At 33.6% G+C, this 12321-nt stretch overlaps 1 protein-coding gene across 1 annotated transcript; it reads left to right on the top strand.

Annotated features, from left to right (window-relative positions):
* Positions 1-2199: 2199 nt before the first annotated feature.
* LOC142345062 (uncharacterized) lies at positions 2200-8782 on the top strand. Its single transcript, XM_075397144.1, has 3 exons — positions 2200-2295; positions 5199-5650; positions 8316-8782. The coding sequence occupies exons 2-3, from the start codon at positions 5251-5253 to the stop codon at positions 8780-8782; spliced, it is 867 nt and encodes a 288-aa protein (XP_075253259.1). The 5' UTR covers positions 2200-2295; positions 5199-5250.
* The last annotated feature ends 3539 nt before the right edge of the window (positions 8783-12321 follow it).

The raw sequence follows: 12321 nt of genomic DNA, 5'->3' as shown, positions 1-12321 counted from the left end.
GCAACCGAGAATAAAAGTTAAATCAGTAGAAAAAAGAACCATTCTTTCTTTGCTGAAAATAAGCTGGAAGTTGAACAAATTAAGAAAAAAATAGAGGAAAAGTTAATTAAGCCATTTTTTATTGAAAAACCAATTATTATTGAAAAACCAATTTTTTTAGAAAGAAGAAACAACCATAAACTTTCAAGTAAAAAACTAAATGCAATAGCTTCGAACTGATGAGTAAGCGATTTGGTTGGACCTATCACTCCTGAGCTTTGATTTGATATGCTCTGTTCTTTATTATTAAAAAAAAAGGTCTTTTTTTTTTTAAAAAAAAAGACCGACTGATTACAACCCAATTTTTTTGGATTGTAACAGTCCAAGAATGGCCCAAAACTATCCTTGCTAATGCTTATTGTCCGTTGGGAACAATTGATTTTTCGAATGCTGTAGATATAGATAATTTGTTAGTTGAAAACTCAAAATAAATTCTGCATTTTTGATAATCAACGCGTAAAGTCAGCAAAAAAGGCAAAGTTTTAACTACAGAGCACTCTCAGCGGACTCTGAAGTAGAAATAGTCCCACTCTGAGTCTACAAGGATTGTATGAGTGTTGTTTTGGGGGTGTACTGTCGGCAAATTTAATCAAAGTGGACTAAAGTAGCTTGTTTCGTGCTGTTTTTGATGAAAAAGGCTAAATTTTGAAATGTTTATCCAGATTTTTTGACCAAAAAAATTAAATTAAAACAATCAAAAATGCTTGATCGTCTTCAAAAATATAATAAACGACACTATTCTTGAAAATTATAGCAAATTTTAGCAAAAGTGACGAAATTTTAGGCAAAAATTCCGGAAAATGTGAATAAAAACAACGTGAATTCACTCTACTTTTCTCAGAAGTTTAAACCTCGATGACTCCCCGTAGAAAACGAAAATTAAAAAAAAACTTTTTAATTCCATATTCTACGCTGGACGAGCTGTCTAATGATACCAGTTTCAACTCTCTACGATGAATATATCGATCGTGGAAAATTCACGGAACAAAAAAAAACCCATTTGAGTATATAGTTCCTCCCCCCTCAAGAGGGTCGGAACAATTAAAATGAATTCAACTATTGGCTATCATTTCAAAGCTTTAAATGTTTTAATTTAAATTTCAATAGAAATGCGTTGAGAGCTGTCACTAGTCCGATATATAGAATAAAATTATAAAAGTAAAAAATTCAATGCAATGGAGTGGAAACACGTTAAAACCGTAAGTTATCCTTTGAATACTCGATATATGTTTAATTGGCCTTCCTTCGTCGTCAAAAGAACTTGTCATTTTTTTTACTATTATACAAGATTTCAAAGAAGAATCGGAAGTATCAATGGGAATCATGGTAATGGTATGGTAATATTAATATATTGTCAGAATCATAACAACCGTTAGTTATCAGCTCAATGCATTGTGTTCCTGATCAACTTGGGTTTTGATATATGCAATTAAATAGTAAAACTGCATAAAAACCAAAAAATGCCTATAAACCTCAAAAAATTATTAAAAGTGACTAAAAACATATTTCTGAAGCTATTAGAAAATTCATTGTTCTCTGAAAGCATAATATATGTTTATTAGACATCATTTGAACATCAATGTTGTCTATCATTTTTAGAACCTTGACTCGTCAAAAAATCCAGCTGAGATTTAGTAAGCTTTTTATGTGAGATTGGGAAAGCTTTTGTAGCCATCTGTTCATTAATTACTCTTTAATTGCCTTAATCTCACATATCACTGGTATTTCACTTCCATAGTAGACATGATGATGGGTGTAAGTTAAGTTACATATAAATTGTATTAATTGCCCAAAAGAGGCGAAACACAGATCAAAAAGTTCTAGTTGAAATTCCCTCTCCGCACTGCATTATGATTGAAAAACATTTTTCTGTCTAGTCGGAGTAAAGCTTGACTTTGTCGAAACCTTGAGAGTGTCTGTAAAGTAAAACTTAATGTCCAAATTTGACCAAATTTGACGGGAAATTGCCTAAATAACGACTCTGCTAAGACTTTCAACATAATCAGCATCACTGTTTTTATTTGTGGTTGATATACAATACACGCTGCGAACACCTGTTGAGATAAAAGAACAACGCAATACCTGATTGACATTTATGGCATATTACCAGGGCGTCTTATTGTTTTTCTGCTACAGGACACAATCATCACAATAAAATTTCAAATCACGCATTGCTTTATTTTCCAATTCAGATCTATCATTGCACATATATCAATTGAGGTTGTAAAATGAGACCATACAACAAAAATAGTCAAGGTAAGACCTCTTTCAGTTAAGTTATTGGCATTCGCAAAGTTGTAATTACCAACAAATTATTTCATTTTAATTTGGGAAAACTTGTGCCAAATTTTTTAATAGACGAAATAAAATTCAAATAGGATCACAAAAGATAGAAAAGTTGAATTCTATTCAGTTTCCATAAATTATAGAGAAAAATTAAAGTAATACATAATTCTTCAGTTACTCTATTCAGTTCTACACGAGGTTTATGATGTTAAAGTTTAAACTCATTAAATTATTAACGACATTTTTACGTTATGCTCATTTGAGTAATCGACTCCTGTAAGTGACTGTAGAGCGAGAACAATAATTTTTTATAAAACTTTGTGTACTTTTTGATATTTTGGAACCTTCCGTCTGATTCTTCTCCAGCTACTTTTTTAAAGTCAACCACAGTTTTAAATACTCCGAAATGCGATAGTAGAACTCCGACGGTTAAAACAAAGTCTTTTCAGTTTTTGGTAATTTATTTGTAGGCTTTTTTCTAAAATTATTACACATTTGTTTGAACTATCAGCATCTTTCAAAGATCCTGGCTTGTTGGGCTCTGGACATTCAAAGGCTGAATGAAAAGCTTTTATTAACTAAGTAAAAGAGACAATTTTTCAAAAAAACAGAATAGCAAAATGATATTTTCCAATAGAAATTAAAGATATACAAGAGAGATCTAAGTAGTAGATTAGGATGGTGATTTGGTTTAAGGCATGGAAGAAGGGCTCCCAAATCAGCTGTTCAAATACCAATTATCAGTGCAAAAAGTCAACATACAAAACTAATCTTAGCATCATGATACATAGTGGGAGTCACAAAGGTTACCAAAAATAGTTTGCTTCTACAAAATTTTGAGAAATCTTTTGCGCTTCCCAGGTATCAAGACCATCAAGTACATAAAACGCGTGGTGGGAGAAAATATCATCAAATATAGATACAATAAATTGGTATTATTTATAATAATCTAAATTAGTTGAAACTGAATCAAGCATCGCTTTATCAGAGATTCATTTCAATCATTTTTTTTTGTTTAAAGGAACTTCGATGTGTGGTTCTTGGTAAGTAAAACATTCTTTTCAACTAATGTTATATCTAATATTGTTGAGTTTGAGGACGTTTGGGTGAAATTGCAATCTATTGAATCTTTATTTTACAATATGAAAAACTTCACTAAAAACAGACGAAATGAGTTAAACTTGGTTTCTTGAAAAGGGTTTTTGACTGGATGATTATTAGACTGAATTAAAAGGATTAGTTATAAATACTAGAGCATACTTTGAAATATTTCATGATAGAAAAATGGGAACCAGCTTTTAAAGGTAGCCAATTTGTTCAACAATTTGAAACCAGTGGACCATTGAAATGAAAATAAACAAGATAAAACTGAAACAAGCAATGAAAACAAATAAACAAAATATCCAAATGAAAACCATCTGACTATTGTTGACGTGATGGTTTTGCAAAAACAGATACTCAATTATTTTCACAGGAAGTAGTGGAAATGATCATGATAATTCCCTTCAAATTTCATCTGAATATTTTTCTTTCTAAAAAGAATATGAACTATTGAAAAAAATTGTGCTATGATAAGTGAGACACATAATTGAATGGTTCTTTTTCTGGTAAATGATCATGATAATTCCCTTCAAATTTTATCTGAACATTTTTAATTCAAAAAAGAATATGAATTTTTGAAAAAAATTGTTCTATGATAAGTGAAACACCTAATTGAATGTTTCTTTTTCTTAGAAATGATCATGACAATTACCTTCAAATTTCATCTTAATATTTTTCTTTCTAAAAAGAATATGCTTTTTCGAAAAGAATTGTTCTATGATGAGTGAAACACCTAATTGAATGTTTCTTTTTCTTTGAAATGATCATGATAATTCCCTTCAAATTGCATCTGAACATTTTTCTTTCTAAAAAGAATATGAATTTTTGAAAAAAATTGTTCCATGATAAGTGAAACACATAATTGAATGTTTGTTTTTCTTTGAAATGGTCATGATAATTCCCTTCAAATTTCATCTGAATATTTTTCTTTCTATAAATAATATGAATTTTTGATAAAAAATTGTGCTATGATAATTAAAACACGTAATTGAATTTTACGTTTTCTTGGAGTTGATCATGATAATTCCCTTCAAATGTTATCTGAATATTTTTTCTCTGAAAAGAATATGGATTTTTGAAAAAACTTTTGCTATGATAAACACATAATTGAATTTTACTTTTTCTTGGAGTTGATCATGATAATTCCTTTCATATTTTATCTGAATATTTTTTTTCTGAAAAGAATATGGATATTTGAAAAAATTTTTGCTATGATAAGTAAAACACATAATTGAATTTTACTTTTTGGTGGAATTGATCATGATAATTTCCTTCAAATTTTATCTGAATATTTTTTTCTGAAAAGAATATGGATTTTTGAAAAAAATTTTTCTATGATAAATGAAACACATAATTGATTGTTTCTATTTTCTTTAATGAGAAACAGTGTCCATCATCAAAAGGTTATTGAAAAAAATTGAAAATTTATTGCCTAGATTAAAAAGAACAATTATGAATCAGCACTTTTTGAGCATTTATTGATTGTGTCTATATCAGCGGTACATCTATCAATTTTGGAAGAGCTATGTAACAACAATTTTTCTGTCTGATAAAGGTAGCGCCGTCAACATCTTATGTTAATAGGTAATTGCAAGCAGACACAAATTATTTCACAATCGTCGGATCTCTACTAGTGCACTTTTAGCGCAGACAAATATGCCAAATTATTTAAGCCGCTCCAGCTGTTTTAAATGTCTAGCAGCCTTTTGTTCCCTGTACATTTGTTTGTGTGGTTTAATCAGTGAAAACAATTTGTTTTCTTTCGGCACCAGCGGGAAAGTTGGCGGAAAAAGACAATTATATCAAGTTCCTTCCAATAACAGAATGCTTTTCACCGAGTTCAGCCGTGTGAAGAAAGTGGCGAGCAGTTTCGTCTATATCTTATCAACGCACGAGCTGACAATTGAGTACAAACTTGCCTATTTCAAAATGGCCGTTCAATTTTTGACCCTTCAGTCAAACGTGTTAAGCCTACGCGACAATCTTGTTCAAGATCTTAACAAAATTGATCAGAATCTTAACCAATTACTGGAGATAGATTACGACAAACGGTTAAGTTTGAATCATGAAGAATTGGATCTTTTTCTCAAAGGTTTCAAGAATTTTTATTCGAGCGTGAAGAAAGCTTACATGATTGTTTCGGCAACGCAACGTGCAGATTGTGAACAGAAGATGAAAAAACTTGAAGAAACAATTGCAGATCGAATTGAAGACGTACAGAGAGGTATGCAACTTTAGCAAAGTCAAATTCAATTCTTGAGAGAAATATTTTCTGAAATATTTGGATTGGATATTTATTTCATTTCCAGTCACGCCAATAGCTAAGCAAAGTTGGTAACCCAGGTTGAGTTCCCAGGCCGAAGCGGACCCCTGCTCGGACCAATTTCGAGCGCACGCCTGCGCATATTGCACTCGAATTATATGATTTGGGATAAATTCATGCGCAAGAAATTTTGGAAAATGGTTTGGACATGGCCTGGGCATAAGCCATTTGGGTCTTGAAATGAGTCTGATCAGATAACGTTTTTGTCTTGGTGGCCCTGATTAGAGTTATCTTTGGGCGCACCAAAAACACAATCTCATTCGGAGTAAACGAAATTCTGATCAGAAGTCAGTTAGGTGTTGGAGGCTCTGCTTAGAGGTGAACTGGGTCTCAGGACCTCAACCTGGGAACCCGGCTGTTTTGGCTTATGCGGATATAACTTGATAAGTCTGTCAATAAGGTAATGACAGGACATGAAACTCTTAAACAACATTTTTGAGGTCTACTATATACTTTCGCGCTCTAAGGTTGAGGTTGTGTATTATGGTCTCTGATCAGACTACGTGGCTCGCACATAGGGGGTCAAAGTGTGATTCAATACAAACGAACAGAAAAACTAAAAATGTTGAAAATGTCTGAACATTGTTCAGAGGTGTGATTGAAAGGCAACGGCTGCAAAATGGTCTAATCATTATAGCCATATAGTATTAGGTTAAACAAACAGTCCTTTTCGTGGCTGTTGCTTGTTGAATTTGAATTCCCCAGCGATTCTGGAGTTTTTGTTGTGTGAGTTTGGACAAACTTCGAGCAATATTGTCTTATAAAAACTGATAAGAAGATGCATCCCCTTACAAGATCTTATAAGACAATTTGTCAGATCTTACACGTTTGTAGATTCAAGTAGGTATTGTATAAGATCTTACAAGATAGAAATTCCTATTTATAAGCGGAATTTTTTATCGCGTAAGGTCTGATAAGATGCTTACAAAAAAATTTTTATCGTGTAAGATCTCATAACATTTCGTAATAATATGCATTATCTTATAAAAGATATTACAAGATCTTACACAATAAAAATTCATAGTAAGCATCTTATCACATCTTACACGATAAAAATTCAATCTTATAGAATCTTACACAATAAAAATTTCATCTTATAAGATCTTACACGACAAAAATTTTTTTGTAAGCGTCTTATCAAATCTTGCACGATGAAAATTCCATCATATAGGATCTTATAATAGAATTTCCGTTTTATTACATCGTACCGGACAAAAATTCTACTTTTGAGTACTGTCAATATACTCAAGGAGCACAATTGAGTTAAATCTTCACCAAAATATCTGCCTCAGAATTTTACAATGTTCTGTATTACAAAATTTCATTACAAAATTATACACTGTTGCATCACAAATGTAAAAAACAAAAAAATAAGAGACATACTCTGATTTCTCTCTGAATAAGTGTACGAGAACGAAAATTTCAACTTAAAACAACTTCTCATTACGTTTTATTTTCCCAGTAACAAAAAAGTACTTCATAGAATACCAAGGTGCTAAATGAGAGTTTATGAATGCACTTACCAACTCATATTGAAAACCCCAAAAGAAACTTTTATTAGAACTATATAGCTTAGTAAGATCACAACGATTAGGATCAAGACGATCGAAAAATTAGAATAAAAGTTTGTATTTAAAACTTCTTGGCATTACATCGCTAAATTTGTCTCTGTTCACCATTGAGATGTCATATCGAGCGTGCTGTCTTTCGAAAACTGTCAATTAGTTTCTCCTGATACTGCCATTTTCTAACACATTCTTCAGCAAAGTAATCCGGCTTAAATGAAGAACACCGAAGCAATTTTTTTTCTTAAAGCTTCAATTTTTGCTAGCTGCAATTATTTGTTAGCTGCAGTTAGCTGCAAAGATGCAATTGCTTTCCAATAGTTTTAAAGACGAATTATATAATAAAGATTAAGTGACAGTGAAATGAAAAGTGAGTATGCTGATACCGAACAAAAATGCTGGCAAAAAAGATTGGAGACTGACTGACGTCTGATAGATAGAGTTTGCAAGATGGTTTAACAAAAGTTAAGCTCACTATTGCTCGAAATCAGAAAAACAATGCCTGCGAAGCAGAACATATCTTCTGTCTCAACTTACTTTAACAGTTTTACCCCTTATCTGTACTCTGTGGGTTCTTCAGTAAGTATGTTTATACGAAAAACAGGTATTTCATAACTCCTTACAAAATCTTGCAAACTCTTGCAGTATGTCAATTTTTGTAAGAGGGAATATTCATCTTATAAGTTGTTATGTAAGATTCTTATGAGATTGAAAATTTTAGTAAGCATCTTAGAAGATCTTAAGGATAAAAATTTTGCTTATCAGAATGTTTAATGTGAAAGATCTGATTAATTGTTTTTTTAATGATGCTAGTTAATCATCTTATCATATATGACACGAAAAATTATTTCATCAGAATTTTTATCGTGTAAAACCTTACAAGATCTTACAGGATAAAAACTCTTCGTAAGCATCTTATCAGATCTTACGCAATAAAAATTCCCCAATCTCTGGGTCTGAAACTGCACCCTCTTGCAAGTGTTGAGTTCTACTTCCAATAGGGAAAACATGTGACCGTGGTCGTGAAGTGTATCACGTGAGAGATGACCTGAACGAATATCCGGTTGGATTTGGGAGCATGATGCACCGAATATGTGAATGCATTTCGCTGGCAATTCAAAGAAACCAAACATGTCTTATAGACGACTCAGTATTCTCATACGACAGAGGGAACATCAACTACTATTTCACATCTCTTCAACAATGTCCGACTGCGTATAGAGTGAAACGGATCCCATTTCTGGACGGGAAGAAACGTCCTCCGCATTTGTTCAGATTTGGATTGCGTCATATTCCACCGACGGTTAAGAAACAACTTCAGTATTGTGTTGAAGATGCTCAAGCGTGGTATGTGGGAGTCCTATTGAAGCATATGTTCAAGGAATCATTTTTTCTTTTCAATTTTCTTATGCATGATGAGTATACTAATAAGATCTCGAAATTTTTCAATGTGGTTAAACTCAATTAATCGACGTGGTTACTTAAGACAGTCAGGTTAACTATTGAAAATTGTTCGCATTATGAAATCAAAAGTTCTCAACAATAGTTTAAATTTGGCGTCAATTACGTAAAGGAGAAGAGGTCACTTGTTCTCTCCAACTGTTTGATCTTGAAATGTTTCATCAAAAATTTTTTGAGTTTTAAATTTTTGAAATAATAGCTTCTGTTTTGTGAAGGCCCTCAGTACGGCATAATTGTTTTAACAAAAACTGAAAAATGCATAACTTTTGGCTTTTTAATGGTCAGACTATGAAAAACCTGTTTCACCCAATAGCTTGTTAACGAAGAGGTTTTAACAGGTTAATGATTTTGGCTTTGGCTAGTTATTGGACAAACTTTGACTAGTTAAGAATCACGATTAAGGCAGGCTTCAGTAAAAAATAGGGAGTCCCTCAATGTACGCAGAAACACACCTAGCCTCACCCATGCTTTTTAATTGTCCGACCATTCACGCAGTGTCAATTATTCCCCTGGTGACAACAATGACAAAATTGGTGCATTTTGACACAATGCCACATCGACGAATGCGTTAATTATCAGACATTTAAAATTGCCCATTTTGTCCTGCGCACAGTTCGTGGCCGATTTTTGTAGGCTTTGTCTGTAATTTATATAAGAAGCATACCTTATTATCGGTTTTGTTGAATTTGTCTTTTTTGGCGATGTGAGGACCAGCCAGAGTAAGATATTGTTTTCATAAGCTGTTGCTTCATCAGTCCCCTACTGCAATGCCGTTATCAATAATAAACAATGGCATCCTTATATATGACGGAGCAGGCAATTTCAATTCGAAAGTTATTGCATCCTAAATTGATAAACTTGTAATTCCTTGTCAGTTGAGGCCCAACCCGGGTAAAAAATCGAGGAGTGGAGCACAAAAACAGAAAATGCTCGAAAAATATCAAAAATTTTATTTTTGGATAAATTCGACATACATTACGACAACTGTCCAGCTATTGAATTATAGTGACTTTATGATACCTTTTCATTGTTGTATGGTTTGTAGTTTAAAGCAATTTGTTTGTTAGTCACCTTAACGTGTATCAGACAACGGCGTAGCTCCGTTGCAAGCTCTCTGCATCGGTTGTCTCGTTTGACCTGAAACAAGTCGGCAGGACCTGCCAGTAGAAAGGAGGAACTAAATAACCCATTAGGTCTGAGACCAATTTGTCTGGAATGTACAACGGATCCTCTGATCTCCTGGTAACGATGGATAGAAAGACAACAGATTCACCCATAAAAATTCTGATCATAGAACATAACTAAAACAAATGGTTGGCACAAGCGTACAATTGAGAAATCCGAAGATAAAATATGAACAATTCACAGAATTTAGTGAAAAAAAATGAAATTCTTGGGTACTTACCAAAAAGGATCACTCAAACTAACATCAGGGTGGTTGTCGTTGGGTCAGCAGCGTTGGGAAGTGATGTATCACAGATCCTTGATAGCTTATTCAGAAGAACTATACGAATCTGACACAAATATAGCAAATTAATTAGGACCCAGGGGAGTATACATACAAAAAAAATTGGAAAAAGATGAACAAAACATCCATTTTGTTTCGACATAAAAAAACTCTTTAATCGAATAAGTTCAGTTAAAACTGCTAAAGAAAATTTATCCAATAAAAATAAACCAACAAAAAGACGGACTAGTTCTGCTTATTCTACAAGAAAAAATCGAAAAAACACGAAGCCGTGCTGATGATCGGTTTGCAATAAATACTCAACACACAACTGTCAGACGTGATACATTTGTAACGACGATTGAACTGGACTAAAACAAAATTTAATAAACAATAAAAAAGAGTCAGCCGCAAACGCTCAAAATAGATGAATTTTTGAATTCTATAGAGTATCAGGAAAATGGTAACAGCACTTGTCAACTTGTCAAGGTAGCACTTCTCATCTCGTCAACATGGCTTTGTGAAAATGGGATCTATTGCAACCAACATGTTTGATTTTCTACAGAAAATCTATCAAGCATTAGATGATAACTGAAATGAGCAAATTGAGGATTTTTACACCGATTTCTCAAAGGCCTTTGATAAGGATCCTCATTTTGGGCTGATGAAGAAAGTAGATGATATTGGTGTCGGAGGTTGTCTGTTGGAAGTGCTGGCGAAGTACCTGGATGGACGCAAGCAGTTTGTGATAGTAGACAATGACCTCCAAGATGTTGGACATAAGCAGTGGTGTTCCCCAAGGTTCTCTCTTGGGGACGCTAGTGTTCTGCATTTTCGTGAATGATCTTTCAGTTGTCGTCAATTTCGGGGATCTTTTTCTGTCTGCGGATGATTTCAAACTTTTGGCGAAATCTTGAGTCAGAAATTAAATCTGACCTGGAACAAGTTACACGATAGGTGAAAGAAAATAAGTTGGAGCTGGCCCCAAATAAGTGTTCTCATTTAGTCATTAATGGGAGTATACCCAGTTTCCAACTTGCCGGACGCCAGGCAGAAACTGGGTATAGATTAAAAGAGACCAAAAGTCGATTAAAAAGCACCAACAAGTCGATTAAAAAAGACCAACAAATTACTTTTTTGTTTTGAGAATAAATCTGTCGAACAAATTGAAAGAGAAAGTCAAGATGTGTCTCAACTTGTTGCTACTGCCGATTTTGACGTATGGAGTCCAGATCATTCACGTGTCTCAACTGCACCTGCAGAAGCTAAAGGGGTTTCAAAAGAGAGGACTGAACTTCTGTTACGAGTGGATTTACTGCCTCTCTCTATGTATCTTCAATTGATCGCCTACTTTTCTTTTTTAGTTTATTGGAGCAAAATTTCTACTGGTGCCCCTTTCCCAATCCGCGTGCCTCAGAAAAGAGAAAGAATCTATTCTTTAACTTCAAAGAGGCCTGAAACAGAAAAGCCCGACATGAGTTTTTCTATCGAATGGGCCGGATTGTCAATCTTATTGGAAATGAAGTGGATTTCTTGAATCCGATTGGTCTGAAGAGCCGAATTATAAATTTTTTGAAAAGTTGTCAAAACAACTTCTCAGAGCGCAACGTGTGTTCTTTGCAGCTGGCATGTGGTTGCCACCTGTGCCAAGATCAGTGGTCAAAATTATAATCCAACACCAGGAAAAAATCCCCTCAGGACAACCAGAAAATCCACAACAACAACAACGACGACGACAATCAACAACAACAACAACAAACAACGAAAACAACAACAAAAACAACAAGAACAACAATAAAATAAGCCCGGATAACAAACAACAACAGATAAAAACTACCATTGGGCCAGGAATCAAGCGAACAGTGTAATTTTTCCATTGTTGGAGGAAAATGAATGAGAAAGACCAGTCTTAGACAAGGTTTTTCTTGGTTTAACTAGATCACCGACTGAGTTTCAGAGATTAAAAGTGTCCTTTCTTCAAGATTTCCCTGTAGTCCCTGTAGTTGATAACATGTTGATTGATACAATAATTTCAATGTTAGATAGACCGCGTTGCTATAGTTGACAAAATAGTTCAAAGATTTGGTGATTCGAATATT

This window comes from Convolutriloba macropyga, chromosome 8 (genome assembly GCF_964194025.1).
Source record: "Convolutriloba macropyga chromosome 8, txConMacr16.3, whole genome shotgun sequence".
Classification (NCBI taxonomy): domain Eukaryota; kingdom Metazoa; phylum Xenacoelomorpha; order Acoela; family Convolutidae; genus Convolutriloba; species Convolutriloba macropyga.
The sequence above is the reverse complement of the archived record's forward strand: the minus strand, read 5'-3'. Positions and strand labels throughout refer to the sequence as shown.

Coding starts and splice junctions, on each gene's coding strand:
- LOC142345062 (XM_075397144.1), top strand. CDS start 5,251: ATGCTTTTCACCGAGTTCAGCCGTGTGAAGAAAGTGGCGAGCAGTTTC. Junction 5,651..8,315: donor AATTGAAGACGTACAGAGAG/GTATGCAACTTT, acceptor TACTTCCAATAG/GGAAAACATGTGACCGTGGT.